The 24,965-nt window shown below is 42.5% G+C and overlaps 1 protein-coding gene across 1 annotated transcript; it reads left to right on the top strand.

The window, feature by feature from the left end:
• Positions 1-1,311: 1,311 nt before the first annotated feature.
• On the top strand, positions 1,312-23,941 carry TBC1D7 (TBC1 domain family member 7). Its single transcript, XM_044917350.1, has 7 exons — positions 1,312-1,366; positions 2,832-2,951; positions 8,150-8,337; positions 11,822-11,959; positions 20,892-21,037; positions 22,347-22,476; positions 23,510-23,941. The coding sequence occupies exons 2-7, from the start codon at positions 2,840-2,842 to the stop codon at positions 23,594-23,596; spliced, it is 801 nt and encodes a 266-aa protein (XP_044773285.1). The 5' UTR covers positions 1,312-1,366; positions 2,832-2,839; the 3' UTR covers positions 23,597-23,941.
• The last annotated feature ends 1,024 nt before the right edge of the window (positions 23,942-24,965 follow it).

Here is a 24,965-nt window from a genome sequence, read left to right as displayed (position 1 = left end):
CCTGACACTGTAACTGAACTGACTTCTGTACCACTGATTCCAAAGTTTCCCTCTAGAGCTTGGCCTTTGTGTGGTCTGTTCTGTACACATTTGGGTTTTTAAGGAGGCAGCATCCATCGCTGAAATGACTTTTCTCTAGGGGGTTCCTCTCAAGCTGTGCTGGTTTAAAAACCCACCCAGACAGTGCTGCTCAGAGGGGATGTCCCCAGGACCCCCAGTGCTGGTCTGTGACAAGGTAAGCAGAGAATTTGAAAATGTTTGTAAACTTTACTAGCCATTTTACAGAGTAGTTTTATGTCTGCTAAATTTAATAGATTGGGGCTTGTATTTAGTATATCTTGTTTTTAATCTTAATTTTTCATAATTTACTTTTATAGTGTTTAATCTGAATATACAGTGGTCCAACCATATGTACAAACAGAACTCTGACCCACAACCTGCAGTAACCTCGATAGAAAACCGATGCCTTATCTATAATAATCAGCCTAGGAAGCCTGCCTGTTTTAAGTCAGACTTGCAGGAAGCCAGATTGCTAGCTTTAGAAACAACCCAGGAAGTTAAACAATAAACGACTGTAACAATTGGCCCCGAATGGCCAGGACTTGATTAATAACTGACAGCTTTCCTAATTTTTGTCCCAACTCAGGATCAACCACAGAAAGCCACACATGGCTAACTGACGATGGCTAGGATCACACAGGATGCCCCACTTCTAATTAGTCTCCCTACAGCTTTCCCACGCCAATAGCCTTCAACGAGGGCACGCCTGAAGCATTGCCTTTTTCCTCTATCAACCGTTCCCACTCCTCTGTCTGCCTTTGATTTTTCTGCCAAAACTCGAGGGATGGTGGCTCTCCTGCATAGCAAGTTCTGAATAAATTGCCTTTGCATTTTTCATGTGGTTGGTCTTCACTTGTTTCCACATACTGGAAGAATAAAAGGGGAATAAAGAATCTAAACAGGAGTCTTCTACTGCAGACAGGTTGGGGAGCATCCGCCCAGGCTCCAACGTCTCCCGCAGGCGGGGACCTTACAGCCCCGGAGGAGAGAGCATCCCAAACACTAGCCGCCCAGCACAGAGGGGACAAGGGGGTAGCGAGATTCTCCGGACCAGGTGTGGGCGGGGGGAGACAGAGGACGGATGCCGGGGGCTGGCGCCGCGGGAGGAGGCAGCCTGAGCCTCGCACCCCAGACCCTTTCTGCTCTTTCAAGCGTCCGGGTGTCTGAGCGGGAATGGAGCTTCTGCGCATGCTCTGTACGCACGCGCACTCTCGGCACCGCCCTTCGGGCCGGTACTGACGTCACGTCCGGCGACGGCGGCGGCGGCGGCGGCTGCGGCTACGGGTCGCTGGCTTCCCCGGTGCAGGTGTGTGGCCTCCTCCCTCCCCCGAGGGGCGCGTCCGTGTCCTCGGCGGCCTAACGTCGCCCGCTGGCCGGTCAGCGCGCTGGGCCTGGTTTCCGCTGCCTCCCCCGGACCACTTAGTCTCAACCCGGGTGTGGTTTCCACTACTAGAGGTGAAGCATAATAGGGAGAACGGGACCTGGGGTCTCGGACCGGGGTGTGTTTGCATTTCCTGAAGTGGACGCTCAGGGGCCGGAGTGTCACTTTACCGTATTTCCTCCAGGACTTGTATGCTGCTGTAGTGCAATCCGAGAATGGCGTTTTTAGGCCACGGGCACCGCATCACCCTGCAGCTGTTTGGATGCTGTTTTTAAATGAATCCCCGAACTCCTTTAGCGTTTTAGTGCTTTGGAATTTTTTTTTTTTTAATTGGTCCCCAAAGCTCAGAACCCTTTAGAATTTCTCATTTTAAACGATTCCTCCTCTTTCCTGTGACTGAAGGGGCTCAGAGCGTATCTTTTCAATAAGACCGTGGCTGTCTGAAACTTCTCAGGATTTCTAAAACCTCAGGTTTCTAAAACATATGTTTATGTATATATGTATTTTTTTCTTTTGCATCGACGTTTTAAGCATTTAGGTCAGGCAGTGCCAGTACTTCCTGAAAAATGTGTTACATCCATTTTATTCTTAAAATGCCAACCCAATTTGACCTTTTCCTGATGACTTGCTGTCAGTCTTATGAACGTTTATTGTGAAAGAACCCGAGACCACTGAAGTTTTTGAATTCTGATGCCAGATTTTGAGTCGTTATTCTGTCCCCAGCTTTGTGGCATCACTTGTCAACAGGCTAGGCTCCTGCCCCTCTTCTGGTTTACGATATAGTGCTGTTAATCTGTGGTGGGCTCTGAATTTTGGTAATTGCAAACTTGTGGCTTTTTACTTTACAGCTTCGTTTTTCATTTTACAAAATGTCCATTCAAAAATATGGCTAAGCAAAAGAAAGATTTAAATCACCCGGAATCCTACTACCTAAAGATAACTCATTGCCAATATTTTATAATATAGTCTAATTTTTAAATGCATAGTATTTATAAAACAAAAGGAATCCTAGTGGATACGGTTTGGTAACCCCTTTTGCATGACTTGTCCATCTTCATATTTCACTAATTTTTTTCTTTGAACGTGTGCAATGACTAGGAACTCCCCAAAGTAGGAACCCTAGTGCCTGCACCTTGCAAAATCTGTTTTAGCAGCTCAGAGGACTTTAGTTTTATGTCTTGGTTTTAGGCCAAGGAACATAAGTGAGGTGGTGTTAGTTGTTTAAAAGGAGATATTTAATGTTGAGTTCTACGCAAGGGCAGCCAGCTTATTTTAGAATATCGAATTCTTGGGGGAAGTTGCAGAAAATCATTGGAAAAATTCCCAATTCTTCATTCTTTGTTTTTAAGCACACTCTTTCCCCCTTCCTGCTCTTTCTCTCTCCTCCAAGAATGAAACATGACTGAGGACTCTCAGAGAAACTTCCGTTCAGTATATTATGAGAAAGTGGGGTTTCGTGGAGTTGAAGAAAAGAAATCATTGGAAATTCTCCTAAAAGATGACCGGCTGGGTGAGTTTTACAAGCTAAATTAAAGTTATTGGGTTTTAATCATCCCAGCTGTCCTGAAAGAAATGCTATCTTAAAAGACATTCAGAAGTATTTGTTACCTGCTGTATTTTTTAGTGATAGGATGACAGGTGAACAGTGTATTTTGGGAGAAGTTATAGATTTTTCAAGTTGATATTTTGCCAAGGCCAAGTCAGATGTCTTTGAAAGGTCTCAAGAAGTCAGTGATGTTTTTTCTCATGTTTCCCATATATTTCCTTTTCTCAGTTTTCAGAGGTGTTACTAGCTTTTGGGTAACTCTTGGCCATGATTTTTCTTCTGTGGAAATACTGAGACTACATTATGCCTTGATATTTTAGTTTCTTTATAGTAATAAGGTCTGTTCTTTTGATTAGAATAAAATAAACTGAACCATAGGGAAGAATAGTTCTTTATATGTGTAGAATGCTTTTAAAATTTCAAAACCATTTCCCACCTGATCTTTGATCCTCACTAGACAGTCTGTGTTTTTTAAGTATGTCTGGAATTATTTTTATTTGACAAGTAGGGGGATCTGAGGTCCAGGACAGTTGAGTGTGGTTTATTGGAAAATGTAGAGATTTGAGGGCTGACCATGCCACTCACTAGCTGTACTAACTTAATCAAGTCACTTAATTACTTGGAGCTTCAGTTTCTGCATTTTTAAAAAAATTTATTTATTTATTTGAGACCAAGAGAATGAGAGAGAGCGCACATGAGAGGGGGGAGGGTCAGAGGGAGAAGCAGGGGCTCGATCCAGGGACTCCAGGATCATGACCTGAGCCGAAGGCAGTCGCTTAACCAACTGAGCCACTCAGGTGCCCCTGCATTTTTTTTAAAAAAGAGAAATCTTTATTTATTTGAGAGAGCATGAGTGAGGAGGAGGGGGAGAGGGAGAGGGAGAAGCAGACTGCCCGCTGAGCAGGGAGCCCGATGCAGGGCTTGAACCCACAACGCTGAGATCCCAACCTAAGCTAAAATAAAGAATCGGACGCTTAACCGGCTGAGCCACCCACACACCCCAATTGCTGCACCCAACAAGCTTGCAGTATGGATTAAATGAAATAAATCCTATAAACAGTACCTACTGCTATGTTGTAGAGAATGTGGTAATATATGCAAAATGCATCACCTGTGCCATGAGGCACTGATTGTTTTTAAACAGCTAGTTGATGGAACACCTGGGCTAGAAATCAGACCAGCATTGCCTTTCCTAGATTTACTGACGGGAGTAGAATTCTTCTGAAGAAATGTTACTCTACTTTAATTTTTTAAAAATGAAATGCGCTTTCACGTGATCAGCGTAAAAAGCTTCTAACTGTTTTTTTTTTTTTTTCCTTCCCCTTGGATATTGAAAAATTTTTTACTTTAGTCAGAGGTTCCCTCTCCCGTCCATGTACCGTGCGCTGGTGTGGAAGGTGCTTCTAGGTATGAGACCCAACGGTTGGAAGGTTTATCTTCAAAAGTGTTGAGTGAGGGGATATTCGTCATCTTATCAGTCAGAAAAAGGATTTTTTTAGGCCCTTTACTGCATGTCGGATCTACTCTCAGGAGACTGAATTACTGCTCACCGTGAAAGCGTTTGTTTAAGAAGGTGACTTCAGTAGCAGTACATTACATATGACTCTAAGAGTGTCAGTCTAGTCATGACAGAAGAGAAAGTAACGTGTGTTCCTGAAACTGGGCGTGGGAAGAGCATCGTATTGGAGAAAGAAGTGGTCTGGGCTTTACCATCACCTGGGTAACCCTGAGGAAGACCCTGCTAGGCCTCAGTTTTTACACCTGTAAAATGAGGCTATTGAGCTAAACTAACTCTGAGGTCGTAGCTCTCAATTTGTTACCTCTGTGATTCCCAGCTGCAGAGTTCTAACTTCCTGATGAGTGCTCTCTCAGAGAGAAATGGAAGAGTTTTGGGGCGCCTGGGTGGCTCAGTCGGTTGAGCGGCTGCCTTCGGCTCGGGTCGTGATCCCGGAGTCCTGGGATCGAGCCCCGCATCGGGCTCCCTGCTCAGTGGAGAGCCTGCTTCTCCCTCTCCCTCTGCCTGCCTCTCTGCCTACTTGTGCTTTCTCTCTCTCTCTGTCAAATAAATAAATAAAATCTTAAAAAAAAAAAAAAGGAAGAGTTTTTACTTCCTAAAAGCACAAATTGGTACATTTCAGTGATGAGTGGCTGAAGGAGAAGGAGAAAGGAACCTGCTCAGTTTCTGTGGAAGAAAAAGTGTATTAGGTTCCACAAGTGACTGGCAGCATCCCATTTGAGCCGAGATTTTTTTTTCTATGACTGCTGAGCCTGCTGATGCATATAACATCCATCCATTACCATTCTCCTTTTCTTTCTTTCTTTAAAAAAAAATGAGAGTAAGCCCAGAATTCTCCAGTGAGGTAGGTATTAATATCCCGGTTTTACAGATGGGGACAAAGACCGCAGGCTAAATCACTTACCTAAGGCCTGGAGTCTGTAAGTGGCTGAGCTAGGATTTGAGCTTAGGTTGGTAGAGCCCATTTTCTTTCCAAAATGTACTGTATTTTCAGGACTTGAGAAATCTGCAGTCCTAAGTCTGATTATGTAATGTGGAGGCAGAGGGGGAATACAACCCATACTAGAAAGCACTATATGATGCCTTTTTTTGTTGTACGTCCTGGCAGTCTTCGTGCACTTGGGTTTCTGGTGGGCCACCATCCAGGTAACGTCTAGAGAGCAAGTATCAACTATTGTAGTTTTTCCCTGAGCATTTTTTTCTTCAATCTTGGTGTTTCCGGTAGCCATCAAAAAAAAAAAAAAGCCTTCCAGGGATGTCTTTTAGGCAGTAATGCTGATACTATCTATTTCTGCTGGGAAATACTGTGTGTCTTATGAGTTAATAATACCAGTGGATTCGTGGTACTCTGTGACACTTCATGAGTGCCAAGACTCGTTCATCACCTCTGTTTTTCCCACTTGTCTTTATCAGGTAAGTCTTTCTTGTTATTTTGTGGTAAAGATGCTGGAGATTTGGAACTGCCACGCTGTGTAGGAGACAAGCTAACGCTTCCAAGCACAGGTGTTGATTACTCAGGGACCTCGTCAGGCCTGCTTCCTGATAGATTTAGGTAAATATCGGAAAGAAGCTTTTTAGAACTAGCTCTTAGTTTGAGGCTTAACATGGGAAGCACTGTGCTGCCCCTGGTAGTATGAAGAAGGTTGAATTACAGCTGTTTAGTCTTTATTAGCCCAGATTTGGAGGACATTTTAGTGTATTCCCTTGACTTTTCCAGAAGCCTGGCACAGAACCCCAAAGCTAAGGTAGGTAAAGCTTTATGTCGGGACAAAGAACATTTAGCTGAGTTAGGTTCTAATGTTAACATGGCATCATGTTAGCTAAAGTCTTCCGAGCTCATCCAACTTTTGTTTCCCAGAATATTCTCTAGAATACTGGATCTGTGTTTTTTTATACCAAAGAGTGATCCTTAGTCAAATGTATAGCTAACACTTATACTAGCTTAGTACGTGCTGTATACTTCCTAGGCACTTTATGTATATTCATTCTTTAATCATTACAATAACTATGAGATAGGTATTATTAGTCTCATTTTTCAGATGGAGAAGCTAAGGCGTAGGAAAACTAAATAAGTCGCTGACTGTCATCCAGCCAGTTAATTTTAGAGCTAGAGTTCAAACCCAGGAACTTTGACTCCAGAATCCATGTTCCTATATGGTCTTGTTAAATTTAATGAGGCTGGAATAAATAAGGTTTTTAAGATTTTATTTATTCATTTGAGAGAGAGAGAGAGCGTGCAGGGGGAGGGGGGGAGGGAGAGTATTCCAACTAGACTCTGCACTGAACACAGAGCCTGATGTGGGGCTCAATCCCAGGACCCTGAGATCATGACCTGAGCAGAAATCAAGAGTCGGACGTTCAACCGACTGAGCCACCCAGGCACCCCTAAGATGTTTTTTTTTTTAATAGCAGAATTTAGAGCCTTGAAAATTCATTATCACCGTTTTGTAAATCTATTTGACCCTTGGTACATGTTTCTCATGTGGACTTTTGGGGCTAGTTGTACAAAGAACGTTTGGTGAGATGCTTATCCATCCCATTTCCCACCTCTGACAGCTGAGGAAACAAGTTTCCAGAGAGATATTTGTGAGAGTCCTGGTGTTATCAGACCTGGGACTAGACTGAAAGCCTCCAGTGCGCTTTCCACTAGGCTTTTTCCATGCCGTTTGTAAAAGAAAAATAAAAGATAGGTTTTTGCCCCAAAGCCTCACAGGTAGACATGTCTAAATGGGTTAATGAGCATAAAATGGCATCAAAATGTAATGTAAGGTGGCCTCATCAGCGAAAATTAGAGATTTCTGTGGTCCTGAAGCTAGACCACTTTGTGAGCAAGTTTGCCTGTTGGGGAAGAGAAGGATTTGATGAGTTGTGGTGGCTCTGAGATGAGAGGCCTGTATTGTTAGCTCAGGCAGCCTTCACTAAATACCATGGACCGGGCAGCTTAAACAACGGTTTATATCCTCACGGTTCTGGAGGCTGAGAAGTCTGGGATCAAGGTGTTGGCTGGTTTGGTTGTTGGTGCTGTAGGCCTCCCTTCTTGGCGTGTGGATGCTCACCTTCCCACTCTGTGCCCACGTGGTAGAGAGCGACGGCAAACTCTGGGATGGCTTCCTTTTCTTAGAAGGGCACCAGCTTTGTTGGATTACAACCTCATTTAACCTTAATCACTCCTTATTAGTCCTATCTCCACTTATAGGTACACTGGGGTTGGGGCTTTAGGATATGAATTTTGGGGGGAAACAATTCAGTCCATAGCAGGGACCAAGTGCAAAACCTGGAGATACGTCTGTAGGAGCTGGGGGAGCCCTAGGCTGACAGTCATAAATTGAATGAAATCATTATGATAATTGATGTGGTTATTATGTTGTTCAGGTGGCACACTTATTCAGGGGCTTTATGATGCCCTTATCATATTTCTCTTAAATATCAGTGATGCAGTTGGCCTTCAAATACTGATAGTACTTAAATTTTAAGACTGTTTTGTAGAGAGAATTTGTAAAACAGAATCTGTGTGGTAACTAAATAGCTGTGTGATTCCGGTCTAATCGTGCTGGGCAGCTTCTCACTTGGTTCTCTGTAATAGAGGGATCTGGGTCTGTGTCTCCGTATTTTGCCCGTTCTTTTTTTCCTCTTGGTCTCTGTATAGGGATCCTGCCTCCGCACCACGAATCCCATGCCCAGGTGATGATGTATCGCAAGGAGCAGTACTGTGATGTCCTTCATGCCCTGGAAGTTGTTCGCTTTGTCAGCGATGCCACACCTCAGGTTGAAGTCTATCTCCGCATGTATCAGCTGGAGTCTGGGAAGTTGCCTCGAAGTCCCTCCTTTCCACTGGTTAGTGGTACTTTAGTTTGATGCTTGATGCTTAGTTCAACTCTAGACTGTTCTGTCTTGCTGGCCTTTGCATCATATTTTGCCTTAGAAACTTTTTTTTTTTTTAAGATTTTATTTGAGAGAGCTCGCACACAAGCAGGGGGAGCAGGAGGTAGAGGGAGAAGCAGGCTATCCGCTGAGCAGGGAGCCCCATGTGGGACTCGATCCCAGGACCCTGGGACCATGACCTGAGCCAAAGGCAGATGCTTAACTGACTGAGCCACCCAGGCGCCCCACTTTAGAAACATTCAGTGGCTCTCCTCTGTGTCTTTATGACAAGTTCCATCATTGAGCATTTCCTTACTTTCTGGCACAAAAAGATACTCCAAGCCCATCTTGTACTTTTTCTAGCCCAGTCCTAAAATCAGCCATTTCTGTTTTGAACAGTGTGTGGTATTTAGAAACTAAGAAGGGAGCACTAGATGTGCTTGTTGTTTCCAGTGTGATGTTGCTTCTAGGGCCTGTCAGTCGGCAGAGCTAGGAAATACATATACATTCTATAAATACATAAGATCCTGTACACACATACACACACCTATGTATGTTTATATGTCTCTTTATCTCTGAATGTGAAAAAGGCTCAGTTCACGCTGACGCCTCTGATCCCAGCCCAGCACCACCAGTTCTTCTTGCCTTCACCCTTCTGTGTTTGCAGCTTCCTGTCTGACAGTGGCAAATATGAAAGGCCTCCCCTTAGTACAGTTACTTCTTTGCTCATTCCTCTGGTTGGAAGCGATCGTGCCAACTACCTCTTGGCCCTCACCTGCAGGCCCAGTGGGCTGCCTCCTTCACTTTGACCCTCCTCGGCCTCAGCCCCACAGGCCCCAACCTGTTTTTAAACTTCCGTCTTTGACAAACCTTTAACTCCAGTTACTTGGACTGCTTGTTGTTCATAAAGGGGAAAGAGGGAAAGTTCAGGTAAAGGAATGATTATAGCTCTTGGCTTTGGCTATTTTAATGCAATTGGAAGTTCATTTTAGGCATTTTAACTTTTTGTGTGTGTGGCTAAAACAGTGATTGCTCAAAATCAGGATTTGCCTGCAAGCTGTGCTATTCTATAAAACTTTTTTTTTTAAAAAGACTTTGAGAGAGAGAGAGAGAATGAGCTGAGGGGGCGGGCAGAGGGAGAAGCAGACTCCCCACTCAGCAGGGAGCCCGATGTGGGGCTCGATCCCAGGACCCCGGATCATGACCTGAGCCGAAGGCAGATGCTTAACCGACTGAGCTACCCATGCACCCCGAAACTTATTTTTTTATTGCAGTTTGCAACCAACCCACATAGCACTTTGAGTTTTGACTTGTTCTTTCTTTTGAAGTGAATGATGTGGCTCCCATGGACAGACCTGAGGTTGTCCACTTGTATTAACTTTATCAAGAGAGAATGGCCCTGAAAATAATTGGAAGTCTTAACAAACCTTTTTTTTTTTAAGATTTTATTTATTTATCTGACAGAGAGAGAGAGCGAGAGTAGGAACACAAGCAGGGGGAGTGGGAGAGGGAGAAGCAGGCTTCCCGCGGAGCAGGGAGCCCGATATGGGGCTTGATCCTAGGATCCTGGTATTATGACCTGAGCCGAAGGCAGACACTTAATGACTGAGCCACCCAGGCGCCCCATCTTAACAAACTTCTGTAAATTTTGCTTATCTCTGGCAGAGCAAAGTTGGTAGTACTCTGCAAGTTCTTAAATTAGGTATTAAATTAGGTTAGAGTATCTATTAGTTCAAGAAATCCAAATGATAGGTTATGGTTTTCACCTCGTCCCTACTTAGCTTGCCCATGTTCCAAGCCCAGACACTTTGCTGTAGTCTTGGGCAGACACACCATCAAGCTGTTGGTTTTGGCTCTGCCACCGCACATCTCCCCAGTCATCAAGCCCCACTCAGCCTCATTAGTGTTACCATATAGTAGAGGGTGTGACAGCACTCGACACAGGGCTGGGAACATACTCAAGGACATTGGTCCTCTTCCCTACCTCTCAGACTGTCCCAGAGCCAGTGAGATGCCACGTTCAGGAGCACCCAGCACAGTGCCCAGTAAGGGGTGGGAGTCCGAGAAGGGAGACTGTCTTTCCCTTTTCTTCCTTCTCTCTCATCCTCTGATACGTTAATTAATGTTTAGAAAAATTTATTTTTTGTGATTCTGTTACTTTTTTTTAAATTTTTATTTGGATTTATTTTAATTAACATATAATGTATTATTGGCTTCAGGGGCAGAATTCAGTGATTCATCAGTTGCATATAACACCCAGTGCTCATTACATCAAATGCCCTCCTTAATGCCCAGTGCCCAGTTACCCCATCCCCTGGCTCCCCTCCCCTCCAGCAACCCTCAGTTTGTTTCCTACTGTGATTCTGTTACTCTTGGCCATTTTATAGAATATTAAGAAGTTGAAAGGAGGCCTAAAATGAAATGCTTTTTTAAATTTGGAATTTTGATTTAACTTGGGGCTTTTAAGGGATTCGAGAGATACTTTTTAGTTTCTTTTTTTACACTAAAGTCCTTTGGCTGTTAAATCCTAGATGAAAATAATTTTTTTTTTTTTTAAAGAGAGAGCATGTGTGCATGTGCACATGTGCATGAGCTGGGGGAGGGGCAGAGGGAGAGAACCCCAAGCAGGCTCCACACCCGATGTGGGACTCGATCCTGTGACCCTGAGATCATGACCTGAGCCGAAATCAAGAGTTGGGTGCTTAACTGAGTGAGCCACCTAGGTGCTCCTGAAAATGTAATTTTGTGTGAGATATGGTGTTTGAAAACAGAATAGATTTTCAGGAGTTTCTAGTTTTTATAAGATTACTTTGTTGAAATTTACTTGAAGGTTTATATTCATATTCTGAGTATTGACACAAGGTTTGAGAAATGCCATTCTTCTGATTCCTAAAATTATGATTCTAGGGACATTTTAACTTATTAGGTGCTTAGAACAAAATTCTAAAGATATGTATGAATGCTTTGAAATAAAGAAAATGCTTTATTTTTTTTAAGAAGATGCTTTATTAGTCCTTTTGGAGTCCTTGAACTTTTGCAAATTACTGTATTAACAAACGTCTCCAGTTATTTGTGGTGTTTATCACATACTTTTGAAAGAAATTCTCTTCTAGCCCTGGGAATACTTTTGGGTGGAGAGAGTTAGCACTTTGCTTATGATTTATGTTTTCTTTGATAACCTTAAATGTTAAAAGGTAGAAAAATCTCTGAGTGCTCAGTCTGAAACCTGGACAGTTGTAAGCACCACTGATACAAATAGATTTCTTTGGTTACCTGCTCATATCTCTGCCCTGGTCTTCTCTTTAGTGGTGGACTGTGTGCTTTTTGGTTGCACTTTGATTTATTAATGCAGCCTTTTCAAATTTAGGGGGTAAGGTTTCATTTTTATGAGAGAAATCTGTATTCCTCTCTTCGCTGGCTCCCTCCCTTTACCAGGGATTTATTATTAATCTTTCAGGAGCCAGAAGATGAAGTATTTCTTGCCATTGCCAAAGCCGTGGAAGAGATGGTAGAGGATAGTGTCGACTGTTACTGGATCATCCGATGCTTTGTGAACCAATTAAATAATAAGTACCGGGAGTTTTTACCCCAGCTGGTAAGGGGTGCTTTTTTGGTTCTTGCGGGGGTAGGGGTGAGCAGTGGTACTGGGGAAATAGCCTTACTTCCTCGTGCTGCTACAATTATGAGTGGACCCTCTATAGTAGGAGCCAACAGATGTTTTCCGTAAAAGATCAAGTAGTAAATATTTCCAGGGTGGTGGGCCAGATGGTCTCTGTGTCTCTGTGTCTCTGTTGCCAACACTCAGCTCAGCTCCTGTTGCACCCAAGCGGCCACTGACAGTGCATGAAAGAACGGTCGAGGCTGGATTTGGCCTGCTGCACGCTGTAGTTGGCAACCCCTGCTCTTTTCTGTTCCTTATCCTGGTCTAGGATCTACTGGCTTTATCTAGAATTGCCTCTCTGGATTAGTTAAGGTTTGAATTTGGCTGCATATAGCGGAAAGCCCAACTACCTGAAGCTTTATTTTTTCCTCTCACGTAACCAGAAGTCTAGAGGTGAGGCAGGCCAGAGCTGCTGCCAGAGTGCCACGATATCTGCGGGGCCCTGGGCTCCTGCCCTCTCGGTCCAGCATTGTTAGGGGTGATCCTCCTTCTCCTGCTCACAGCTGGATGCTGGAGCGACAGCCGCGACCTCTGTGTTCTAGGCAGGTAGGAAGGAAGGGTGAAGTCAAAAGTGAAGGAGTAGAAGGAGCAGCCAGTCCAGTCTGTCTCCCTTGGCCAGACTCTCCTTCCTCATATCTTTTAGTGGCAGGACTATGGCACCTGGCCGCCTCTGTCTGCAGCAGAGGCTGGGAAATGTGGTTTGGTTTGGCTTTAGCCAGGCACCGTTGTGATCTGTTAAGCTAGGATTCTGTTAGTGAGGAAGGAGAGGTGAATGGCTCTGAGCGGGGCAGCCTCCTGGCCGGCTGCGGTGCGCTCACTTGGGAGTCCAGAGAGCGGCACCGCACTTGCTCCCTCCGCATAAGCCAGTGGGGGTTCTTTGCCATCCTGTTTTTCTATTTTTTTCCCTTTGTTTCTCTCCTTTAAAAATGAATGTCTCTTTTCTTAAATCATTGAGTTGTTTCATTTGGAAATTCTGTTGAAAGCAGTAACCGATCGTGGTTTCAGGGCCAGAGGAGGGGCGCTGATGGAAGTCGATGGAGCCCTGAGGGTCCCTGTGCTAACTGCAGTCATCAGGGCAGTTGGCGAGAAGACCCTTTAGCTTTGTAGAGCCCTGTTACAAGGGTGTTTTATAGATTTCAATTACGTAAATTTGATTTTCAGAATTTTAAAATTTAATCCACTTAGTTGATTTCAATGAAAACAAGCATGGCGATGGAAGCATAATGTTACTTGCTTAATTAAATCAAGAGATCCAGATTATACTATGATTTAATTAGCCTTTCTTATTTAGTATTGAAGTAAATTCTATAGCATTTTGCTAGTTTATGTTTAACGAATTCTTTATTTTTGATAACACAAGTATATTCTTGAAGTATTAATCTGGATGAATCCAGTGTTCGTATATATCTGTACGTCCTCATCCCCCACTTTCTAAGAAGTAAACACTGTCATTAGCTGGGTGTATATCCTAGACTGTTTTATGTACATTAGGTTGGATGGAATCCATCCACATCCACGTATATATACATATGTACACATGCCCATCTATGCGCACACACATGCATATAATGATTTATTTTTTATATATATAACTTCAAAAAACACGTAAATATTATGATATTGTTCATATGGCTCTACAATTTTTTTTTTTTAAAGATTTTATTTATTTGACAGAGACACAGTGAGAGAGGGAACACAGCAGGGGGAGAGGGAGAGGGAGAAGCAGGCTTCCCGCTGAGCAGGGAGCCCGATGTGGGGCTCGCTCCTAGGACCCTGGGATCATGACCTGAGCCGAAGGCACATGCTTAATGGCTGAGCCACCCGGGCGCCCCTCTACAATTTTTTTTTAAACTTGACGTCTTGGAGCGCTTTCCAAGTCAGTGCAGATCAGTAGTGTTCAGCCCTGACTTCCTATTAGAATCACCTGGGAGGGGCACCTGGGTGGCTCAGTCGGTTAAGCGTCTGCCTTCAGCTCAGATCATGATCCCAGGGTCCTGGGATCGAGCCCTGCATCGGGCTCTCCACTCAGCGGGAGGCCTGCTTCTCCCTCTCCCACTCCCCCTGCTTGTGTTCCCTCTCTCCCTGTCTCTCTCTCTGTGTCAAATAAATAAATAAAATCTTTAAAAAAAAAAAAAAAAGAACCACCTGGGAGCTTTTAAAAAATTATCAGTGCCTTTCCTCCACCCAAACCCATTAAGTCAGAATCTCGGGGGTGGGTGGGGCCCAGAATTCTATCTTTTTTTAAAAAGCTTCAGGTGATTCTGAAGTGTGGCTAGGGTTGAGAGCTACTCATTTAGAACCACTTTTTTTTCCTCTTAAAAATGTGTTCATATTATTTCGTGTTAAGAATTTTGCCGTGTTTTAATATAACAGTTCCATGTTGACAGTCCGCATGCCCTTCTACATGAGCCTTTCTACATATGTGAGTGTTTCTGTAGGACAGGTCCCTGTAAGGGGATTGCTAGGTTGAAAGAGAAATGTACTTAAAGTTTTTAATTGCCAGGCTGCTCACCCGGAAGGCATACTGATTTTGCTTCCCCCAACAGATAAGATTTTCTGTTTTCCACTCCATTGCCAATACCTGATAGTTTCTTAAATTTTTGTTAATCTGATAGTGAAAATGGTATCTCATTTTAATTTACATATTCTCATTTTCTGGTGAAGCTGAGCAGCTTTGCATATGCTTATTGGTCATTTGTATTTGTCCACCTCTCTATTTTGTTTGCATCTTTCTTTTTTATTTGTAAGAGTTATTGATATAGTCAGGATATTAATCCTGCGTTACTTATATTCACAGTCTTTTCTCCCTGTCTGTTGTATAGAGATTTTTAAAGTTTTGATATAATCGGATATGTCAGTATTTTGCTTTTTGTATCTTATTTAGGAAACCCTTTCTAACTCCAAGATTAAAAAACAGATTTTTAAAAAACTTTAAATTTTAAAAAATATTTAAATATTTTATTTTAATATTTTTTTTTAGAGGGAGAGAGTGCGCTCAAGCAAGCAGGAGTGGGGGTGGGGTGGGAGGGGCAGAGGGAGAGAGAGCATCTTAAGCAGGCTCCAGCGCCCAGCATGGAGCCCGATGCTGAGCTCAATCTCATGACCCTTGAGATCATGACCTGAGCTGAAATCAAGAGTCAAAGGCTTAACTGACTGAGCCACCCAGGTGCCTCTATATTGAAACATTTTAAAATTGAGTCCTTTAATTTGTGAGGGATTTGTGTTTGTGAGTGGTTATCAACACAGGTTTGACCTTGTTTCTTTGTTGTTAACTACAGTAAACCTTCAGTCAGCCTCCTCTTCCCCTTTCGGTTTGATAGTTGTTAAGCTCGTGCTTCATGCCAGGCAGTTTACTTTGTTCATGAAAACTTAATTTTAGCACACCTCTCTGTTTTTATAGATGAGGAAACTGAAGCACAGAGCAGTTAAGTAACTTGCCCAAGGTCATACAGTTAGTAAGCAGTAGAACTACCTACCACTTAATGCTATCTGTCGGTTCATTCTTTTTTTCACAGATTTGAAATGCCACCTTTATCATATACTAGATTTCTGTATGTTTTTGAATCTCTTTCTGGGTTTTTTCCCCCATCAAGCTATTTGTCTGTTCCTCGGCCAATACCATATGATTTATTCAATATAGCTCCCTCGTATGTTTTGGTAGCTGGTAGGGAAAATTCCTTCATGTTGTTGTTCTGTTTCAAAAGTGCCTTGGCTTTGCTTGAGCTCCAGTGTCTTTTTAGAAATGAGTTTTGAATCAGCAAGATACTCAATGCCCACTAAACCTTAATTTCATCTTCAAAAAAGAGATTTGTTTTAATATGTACATTATAGTACTTAGCACATAGTTTTAAATAGTTACGAAGTTTTTTTTTCAAGTTCTTCAGAATGTGTAAGAAAAGTTAAATTTCCTTTGTGTTGCTATTTGACTTACTGATTTACGTGATCTTTTCTCTTTAAGCTGTGCTCAGTTTCCCATAAAATTTTTATTACTATGGTTAGTGGATCTCTTCTTCCTAGCTTCTTGTTAAAGTAGAGTTTTTATAATCTTGTCTCTCATTTTCAAATTTTTGTGGTTTTACCAACTAAATTTGGTTATCACAAAGCATAGCTTGTTTTATCATCCTAGGGAAATGTATATGTGATGGGCAGTGATGGGTTTTTGACATGACAAGAAGATGAGACTCTATCTGGTGATGACACATTTATTATGTCATAATATTCTGATTGATAGGGTTACATCACAGCGTCTCCTCTCCTTACAAGCTTTAGGAAATGTTGCTCTTTGACGAGGCCTGTCTTTGGCAAGGAAAATAGAATCCAACTTCAGTGTGTGACCTAGCCGGCCTCTCTGGTTAATCTCTTTCCAGAGCAGACCGTCCTTAAGCCATCTCAGGCTTAAATCTGTTTAATCAGTAAAGTAAGTGAACTAACTTTCATTGCCATTGCTCTGCTTTTTAAAAGCTATCCTAAAGAGAGGTTATTTTGTTTATTTTGTTTTTTAAATAAACGCTATTAACAGCCTCTTCCTAAGTTCAATATAAATTCCTCTCAGAGTGGTTAAGTCTTTTTTTTTTTGTCAGGTTTTGCCTTCTGTTGATGAGGTATGTTTTCTTTTCTTTATAAAGTAAGAATTTGAGGGTCATGGAAATACTGGAAATAACCTAAAAGTTTAGCAGTAAAATATAATTATAATCTCATCTACCATTTGCTGTATACTAAAACTTTCAGGCAATGTAAATATTATCTCTTTCCACTAAAAAAAAAAGTATATATATATATGTATTTATATTCACTATCTTTCTTAGATTTAGTAGTAGCATGTGATACACATTTTCCTCTATCCTGCTGTTTTCACCTGATATATGCTAGAAATCATGCCATAAGTAATACAGTTGACCCTTGAACAATGCTGAAGTTAGGGAGGCTAAGCCCCCACACAGTTGAAAATCATGTATAACTTTTGACTCCCTAGAAACTTAACTACTGTAGCCTACTGTTGACTGGAAGCCTTACCAAGAACATGAACAGTCTATTAACACATATTACATATTTTGTATGTTATATGTATTATAGACTCTATTCTTACAATAAAGGAACCTAGAGAAAAAATGTTATTAAGAAAATCATAAGGAAGAAAATATACATTTATAATGTGCATGTGCATTTATTAAAACACATTTACATATCAGTGGACCCACGTAGTTCAAACTCATGTTGTTCAAGGGTCAGCTGTATATAGAGACATTCCTTATTCCTTTTCACAGCTTCATTGTGTGACCTGGCCGGCCTCTCTGGTTAATCTCTTTCCACTCTTTCTACTCCACTCTGTGTATATACTTCGGTTTATCTGACCTGTCCTCTTTTGGCCACTTAGGATGTTTCTAGTCTTTTGTTGTTATACTTGGTGTTACGGATAAATAGTTTTGTGCATATACCTTTTCATTTATTTACCAGTGTATTTGGGGGATATGTTTCCTAGAAATAGGTTGACTGGATCAAAGGGTAAAGGCATATGTTATTTTGCTAGATAGTTCCAAATTCTCCTTCATAGACCTCATCCTCATGACCAGTGAATGAGAATGAATGCGTTTCCCTACAGTATCCCTTGCCAACATGGTGTGTCATTTTTGCCAGTCAGATAGGTGAGAGATAGATGATACCTCAGTATAGCTTTTTTTTAAGGGTGAAATTTTTTTCATTGATTTTTAAAAATTTTAATTCTAGTATAGTTCACATACAGTGTTGTATTAGTTTGAGGTGTACAGTATAGTGATTCAACAATTCTGTATGTTACTCAGTCTCCTCATGTTAAGTGTACTCTTAATCTCTATTGCCTATTTCACCCACCCCCCACCTCCCCTCTGGGAACTATCAGTTCTCTGGAGTTAAGATTCTGTTTCTTGGTTTGCCTCCCTCTCTTTTTCCTTTCCCCTATGTTCATCTGTTTTGGTTCTTTTTTTTTTTTTTTTTAAGATTTTATTTATTTATTTGACGGAGAGCACAAGCAGGGGAAGCTGCAGAGGGAGAAGCAGGCTGCCCATCGAGCAGAGAGCCCGATGTGGGGCTTGATCCCAGGACCCTGGGATCATGACCTGAGCCAAAGGCACACACTTAACCAACTGAGCCACCCAGGCGCCCCACATCTGTTTTGTTTCTTAAATTCCACATATGACTGAGATCATATGGTATTGGCCTTTCTCTGACTTATTTCACTTAACATCATACCCTCTAGTGCAATCCACGTCATTGCAAATGGCAAGATTTCATTCTTTTTTATGGCTGAGTAATATTCCATTGTGTATATATACCACATCTTCTTTATCCATTCATCTGTTGGTGAACACTTGGGCTGTTTCCATAGTTTGGGTTATTGTAGATAATGCTGTAGTAAACATTGGGGTGCATGTATCTCCTTGAATTAGTGTTTTTATATTTTTTGGTTGGCTAAATACCCAGTCGTGTGATTACTAGAGATGATACCTTAGTGTAGTTTTGTTTGTTGTTGTTGTTGTTGTTGTTGTTTTAAATACCAAGGTTGAGCATCTTTCTTATGGGTGAGGGTCATTTGCATTTTTTTCTTTGGAGGTTTTGGCTTTTTCTTCTCTGTTTTTAGAAGCTCTCTTTATTTAGGGATATTCACCCTTTAAGGTTGTTTATTAACCTGGGAAAATGCCCACAATATGTTGAGTGCAAACAGCAAGATACTAAATTGTGTATTCAGTATGAGGCCAACTAATAAAAGTGTGTGTAATGTATACCGGAAAACAATTGGGTGCTATACAACCTATATATTACCAGACGTTATCTTTGGGTAGTGTGAGTTTAAGGGATCTTTATATCCTTCTTTATTCTTTACTGTATTTTTGAGATTTCTTATAATGAACATATGAGGAAAAAAGATTTAGAAAAATTTAAGACTGGCAGGAAGACGTACATTGAGTGATTATCAAGATGTTGATTAACATTTCAGCGTTTCATTTAATTCATGATACTCACTCAATGATTATATATTGAGTGCTTACTATGCTGAGTAATGTTCTAGGTACTGGAGAACTAGCAGTGAACAAAGTAGATCTAGTCCCTGCCCTCACTGAGTTTACAGTATGGTAAGGGAAGAGGCAATAAATAGTTCAAAATTTTCACTCATCTGTATCTTATTTGTTATTTGTACTGACTTTTGGATGAGATTTTCTTTGCTATGAGACATAATATATAAATATGTGTATGTGTGTGTTCACCCATGTCAGTTTGTGAAAAAACATTCCATTGGCAGAACTACCCAAAATTCTAGAGAGGGTTTTAGAGGTGAAAGGTGAGGACAAGAGCCCTTTGACAACTTGTACTTTGGAGAAAACTCCTGTTTGGGGGAGCTGTGTGTAGTGTTCTTGAGAAGGTCTAGGAATTTGGTTAAACAGAAAAAATTAGAGATCCCCTGAAAGAGGAGAAAACTGGGCCCGATATTAATATGTGGGCCTCTCTTTGCCTGGCTAGTTCCCGTCATTCTTTGTAAGCCAACTCAGATGTCACCTCTCTGGGAAAAGGTGACTTGTAAAGCCTGGGTTTGGATTCCCACCTCGATGTGTCCAGCATCCTGTGCTTACCCCATGATAGCTTTATTACATGTTTGTCTCTCTCTCTCTCTCTTTTTTTTTTAAGATTTATTTATTTATTTGACAGAGAGACAGTGAGAGCAGGAACACAAGCAGGGAGGAGTGGGAGAGGGAGAAGCAAACTTCCCGCTGAGCAGGGAGCCCGATGTGGGGCTCGATCCCAGGACCCTGAGGTCATGACCTGAGCCGAAGGCAGACGCTTAATGACTGAGCCACCCAGGCGCCCCTATATGTTTGTCTCAAGCAGATTGTATGCTCCCTGAAGGCAGGGACATTATGTCATTATGTCATTTACTCTATTCCCTGTATGTAGCATAGGGTTTGGCTCTAGCAAACATTGTAAGGGTTATGAATTAGCTCTTTGGGCGAGATGCAGATATTTAGTAAAATAAACATTTGCATTTGCTTAGGTGATAAGGGATGTCGTCGTGTTTTTCTGGATAAGGAATACAGACTTCAGGGTTTGACCCCCAAGCGCCGTTCTTGGCCAGTGGACCCTAAATACAGCAGCTTGCCAGGTGGATTTGGCTGGTCTGGGAGCCGGCTTTGTTAGCTAGCCCAGGCTCCTAGAGTTGGCTGCTGCTTAACTTTTCATGGGAGAGGCTACCAGATGGAATCCAGGTGCTTTGTTCCCCCCACGTTATTTTTTGCCTCCTGAGAATTCTCCTGCAAGCGGGGTACAGAGTGTCTCCTCTGGATGTCTCTGTTGTAGGGGTCTCTTTGGCGTGGTGCACAGTAGTGCTTGGCAGAGGTGTGGTGTAGGACCGGTGGGCCCTTTTCACGTCCAGCTCTTTTTGTCTCATTCTTCTGAACCCCCTCTCCCCATTTTGGTCCCACTCTGTTTCTTTGGTCTTACCCTTTCCCCTTCTCCCTTTTTCCTGAGTATATCATCGATGGCTCTAGGGCACCTGGGAGCGTCATGGGCCTTTCTTAGTTCCCCCAAACAGTTGACTTTTGCCTTTGGCTGTGGAACCTTGTTAGTGCTGTTGGGGGCACATTAGGGGGAACAACTGTTTTGTTTTTCCTGGTCCCGTCCTGGAAAACCCCTCAGTCCCACATTGCTGGTTGCTCTGGTTAGTGCTGCTGACCTGGGAACTTTGCGTCACCCATGACTTGGGTGAGTCTTAAGTTTTGTTTTCTAGCACTTACTTGCATTCAGCATGTACATTCAATTCATCTTATTCATCACAGGCTGTAAGATCGGGTAATGTTACGTCACAGGAAATGAGTAATCTCCCTTCCTGTTTAATCATCAGCCAAAGGCTTTTGAACAATACTTGAATCTGGAAGATAGCCGTTTGCTGAGTCATCTGAAGACGTGTTCCGCGCTGTCCAGACTTCCTTATGATCTCTGGTTCAAGAGGTGCTTCGCAGGGTGCTTGCCTGAATCCAGTTTACAGAGGCAAGTATCGCTTTCAGAGATGGTCAAAGGCCTGAAGGCCGAGGAGCATCCTGGTTTTTCAAATGTGATCGTCCTTCAGAGTATGAATTTGCTTTAGGACAATACCATAATTTGAAGCTAATTTCTCTGGCAGGCAACAGAGCAACTTGATTCTACTTATTATTTATACAGTTAGAAATGCTGGAATATTAGTAATGTTAACCTCACATGAATACAAATTAATGGTAGAAATATTAGAATATACAATTAGAAAACTTGAAGGCCTCAGTCTGTTGGATGCTGTACACTATTCACATCTGAAACCATCTCCGGGAGCTTATATAGGTCTAGGCTTTTCTTGTCCAGAAATGTGGTAGATCCTGATCTGGAGGAAATCTTCCTATTTCTTAGTTCCATCATGACATCTTTAAAGTGGCTGAAGGTGGGCAGAGATCAGAGACTCACACTCAGCTTTCATTTGTTTCAGACATGTGTTGCTGGCATTTCAGAGTCCTGTCCCCTCCCCAAGACTGTATGAGGTAGTTGGGAAGAAAGGTGACATGCAGAGAACATCACAAGACAGTACATGACTAAGCACATAGAGTGTAACACCAACTTTAAGAGGTATAGGAATTATCAGAATAGTTTTTCTAGAGTGGTCGCAGATCAATAACTAGCCCCTTAAGCTCTTTTAAAAAAAATAATATTTATTAGAGAGCGAGATAGCGAGAGAGAGCACAGGCAGGGGGCGGAGAGGGGAGAAGCAGGCTCTCTGCTGAGCAGGGAGCCCAATACAGGACTCGATCCCAGGACCCTGCGATCGTGACCTGAGCCAAAGTTAGACGCTTAACCCACTGAGCCACCCAGGTGCCCCCTAGCTCCTTAAGCTCTTGGAGAAGTTTTAGGAATTTGAACCACTAGAAAATGAAATTGCATTGATCTCATTTCATATACTGCTTTTGTTATTCCTTAGTATTTAATTATTAGATTAGCATTACACAATATTAATAAAATCCAAACTTTGGTTTAAGACTTTCCTTCCCGTAAATGTCAGGTTCAAAACATTAGGGAATCGGTGTCTGGTGGATCTCTTACAGAGCAAGTACTTTTTAGTGATCTTTCCTTTTTCCCTTCCAGTGCTGATTGTGTGTGAAATATGTTTCAAAATGGCTGATTTGTTGTGTTTTTGCTTTTCTGATGATTATTTCATTACTGCTTTTCTCTGAAGTTTATACTTAAAAGGAGTAATTTGATTTAATTTTGTAATTTGAGATGTTTAAACATAAATTTCAAACTCATAATTTTATTATATCACTTGATTTTTTTATAGGGTTTGGGATAAAGTTGTAAGTGGATCCTGTAAGATCCTAGTTTTTGTAGCTGTGGAAATTTTATTAACCTTTAAAATAAAAGTAATGGCTCTGAACAGTGCAGAGAAGATAACAAAGTTTCTGGAAAATGTAAGTGTGCTTTTTTTTAAAATTTGATTTTGAATCTAGAAAGGAAGTCCATTTAGCAAGCCAGATTTTCCTATTGCATTACATTCTTTCTCTGATATTTTTACCTTATAAGAAACACTTTTTCCCCGTGGAAAAATCAGCTTAAAGTTGATCTGTGGGTTATAGTTTGCATCATCTCTTTGGGGGATGATGGTCTGAGGAGTGAGACTGTTATCGTGAGTGTGTGCATGAAGACCAGAGTTTTATTGCCTGATGTGACCACCAGGAAGCTTGTTGAGAAAAGGAAGAGGTGAGTGAGATCTGTCATGCGAGGTCGAGTAATCCTTCTTAGTGGAAAAGGAAGCCTGATGTTGTGGGGGATTTTGTAAGCCCTTTCATTGCTGTTACTATCTGGCGGAATCCCAGTTGGGTTTGATCATGTGCTTAAGTATATACTTAGTGCATGTAGGGAAAGGTCTAAATGAATGTCTGTGTATCTTAGAATACCCTTAACCAGGTGAGAGTTGGAGGAGATTTATGCCGGGATGAATTTCACTGGACCCAGAATCTATTCTTTTTTTTAATTGGCCGCTATTAACATTTGAATAGCGGCTCAGTAAATAGCACCACGTGAAGGCGTGGTGAGTACAGGAGTCCTCAGCATCCTGTTAGTGGCTGACAGTGCCAGGGCCCATGCCAAGTATTTTTCACGGAGTCTCCCACATTATCCTAAATGGCCCTAGGAAGAGAGGCTGTCATTGCCCCCTTTTAGAGGTGGGATCTGAACTCAGGTAGCCTGCCGGGGGGCACACAGTGGGCAGTGCAGGCTTGAAAGCCGGGTAGTCTGAGCGGAGCTCTTCAGCCTGTCCTCCGGTGACCTGTGAAACAAAGACCCTGGCCGCAGCCTTTCACATGATCGCTTCTGAAAAGTCGTGAGAACCTTTGGGGGGCGGGGGGGTGGGGGGGGGATGTAAGTGCTGTGGTGTGGCGAATGAGGGAGACGAGAATGTTATACACACTGAAGTTTCACAACGACTGGTTTGCTTGTCTACAGATTCCCCGGGACAGCTCGGACGCGATTGTGAGCAAGGCCATCGATCTGTGGCACAAGCACTGTGGGACCCCAGTGCACTCAGCCTGACGGCTCCCTGCGCCCTCGGCCTACCAGGCCGCCGCCCGCTGCACTCACTGAAAATCCCGTTCTTGCTTTGGTGCTCAAAGCGTCACTTTTCCCCAGTACAATTATTTAAGATACCTGGTGACACTGTTAGGAGCAGCAACTTGTGGTTACACAGAAGTACAAAGCTCAACTCCGAATAGCATTTAAAAGGGTTATTCAGAAATACCTCCCTGTTTTCCAAGCATCAGCCAGGGAGGGTGGGTGCTTTGATAGGCAAGCCTGCCTGGCTCCTCTCTAATTAGCACCACACTCGTTACTTTCTAAAGCTATTTCTGGAATAAAGAACAACTTCCTTTTGCGGACAACTCCGATTCGGCTCTCGTTGATGCGGTACTTGTTTAAATCTAAGCGGTCTGCTTTCTGAGGCTTTGTCTTGCCACATAGGTTTCAATAAAGCCTTACATTTTTTTTTCCCTCTTTGTCAGCCGGAATGAAAGTTATGGAACAAAATATTCTAAATTTACCTACCAGGAGAGAGAATACTTGTGGATGTCATGCTTTTTCCTTTTTTTTTTTTTTTAAGATTTTATTTATTTATTTGACAGAGACGCAGCAAGAGAGGGAACACAAGCAGGGGGAGTGGAAGAGGGAGAAGCAGGCCTCCCGCAGAGCGGGGTGCCCGATGCGGGGCTCGATCCCAGGACCCTGGGATCATGACCTGAGCCGAAGGCAGACGCTTAACGACTGAGCCACCCAGGCGCCCCTGTCATGCTTTTTCCTGATGGGTCATTAAACGTTGGGTGGGCTCTAGGGAGCACTCTGCCACCCAGCATTGGAATGGGAGAAATGGCAGGCTAAGGTTAACAGCTAATGCCCCTGAGCCCTCTTGTGCCACATAATGGTTACTGTTGATTGGACAGTTGTAGGCTTTGAGACCGGTGATTGATAGGAGGCCCTTTGTTCAAGACTGATTCAGCTGTCGGACCTGCAGGAGCCTGAGTGGTGAGTTGGTTCTCTACCCTACCCCACACCCAGAAGAGGAGGAAGACCATGAAATTATGCAGCTAGAATTTGGAGAATTCCTTCCCTCCCTAATGTGTAGAATAACTGCTGACAAAGAAGTCAGAGTGAACGGAATCATTGCAGCCAGCTGGCACTTCCGTATAGTAACATACCCAAGAGTATTTCATTTTTAAAACAAAAAAATACACCCAGAAGGAAACTTAAGGCAAAATACTGTCTACAGTTAACTGCTTTACATTTATTCAGTGATTGGCTCTGCCCCTGAAGGACTTTGCAGCCAGTTGGAGACAGAAAACACATAAGAAGGAATTCCTGCTCCAGTTGTCTGGTGTTTGGTGATCTTGGGGGATATGGGAAATTCACAGAG

The sequence above is a fragment of the Neomonachus schauinslandi genome, chromosome 8 (assembly GCF_002201575.2).
Source record: "Neomonachus schauinslandi chromosome 8, ASM220157v2, whole genome shotgun sequence".
NCBI classification, from domain to species: domain Eukaryota; kingdom Metazoa; phylum Chordata; class Mammalia; order Carnivora; family Phocidae; genus Neomonachus; species Neomonachus schauinslandi.
This window is presented reverse-complemented; position numbering and strand designations above follow the sequence as displayed.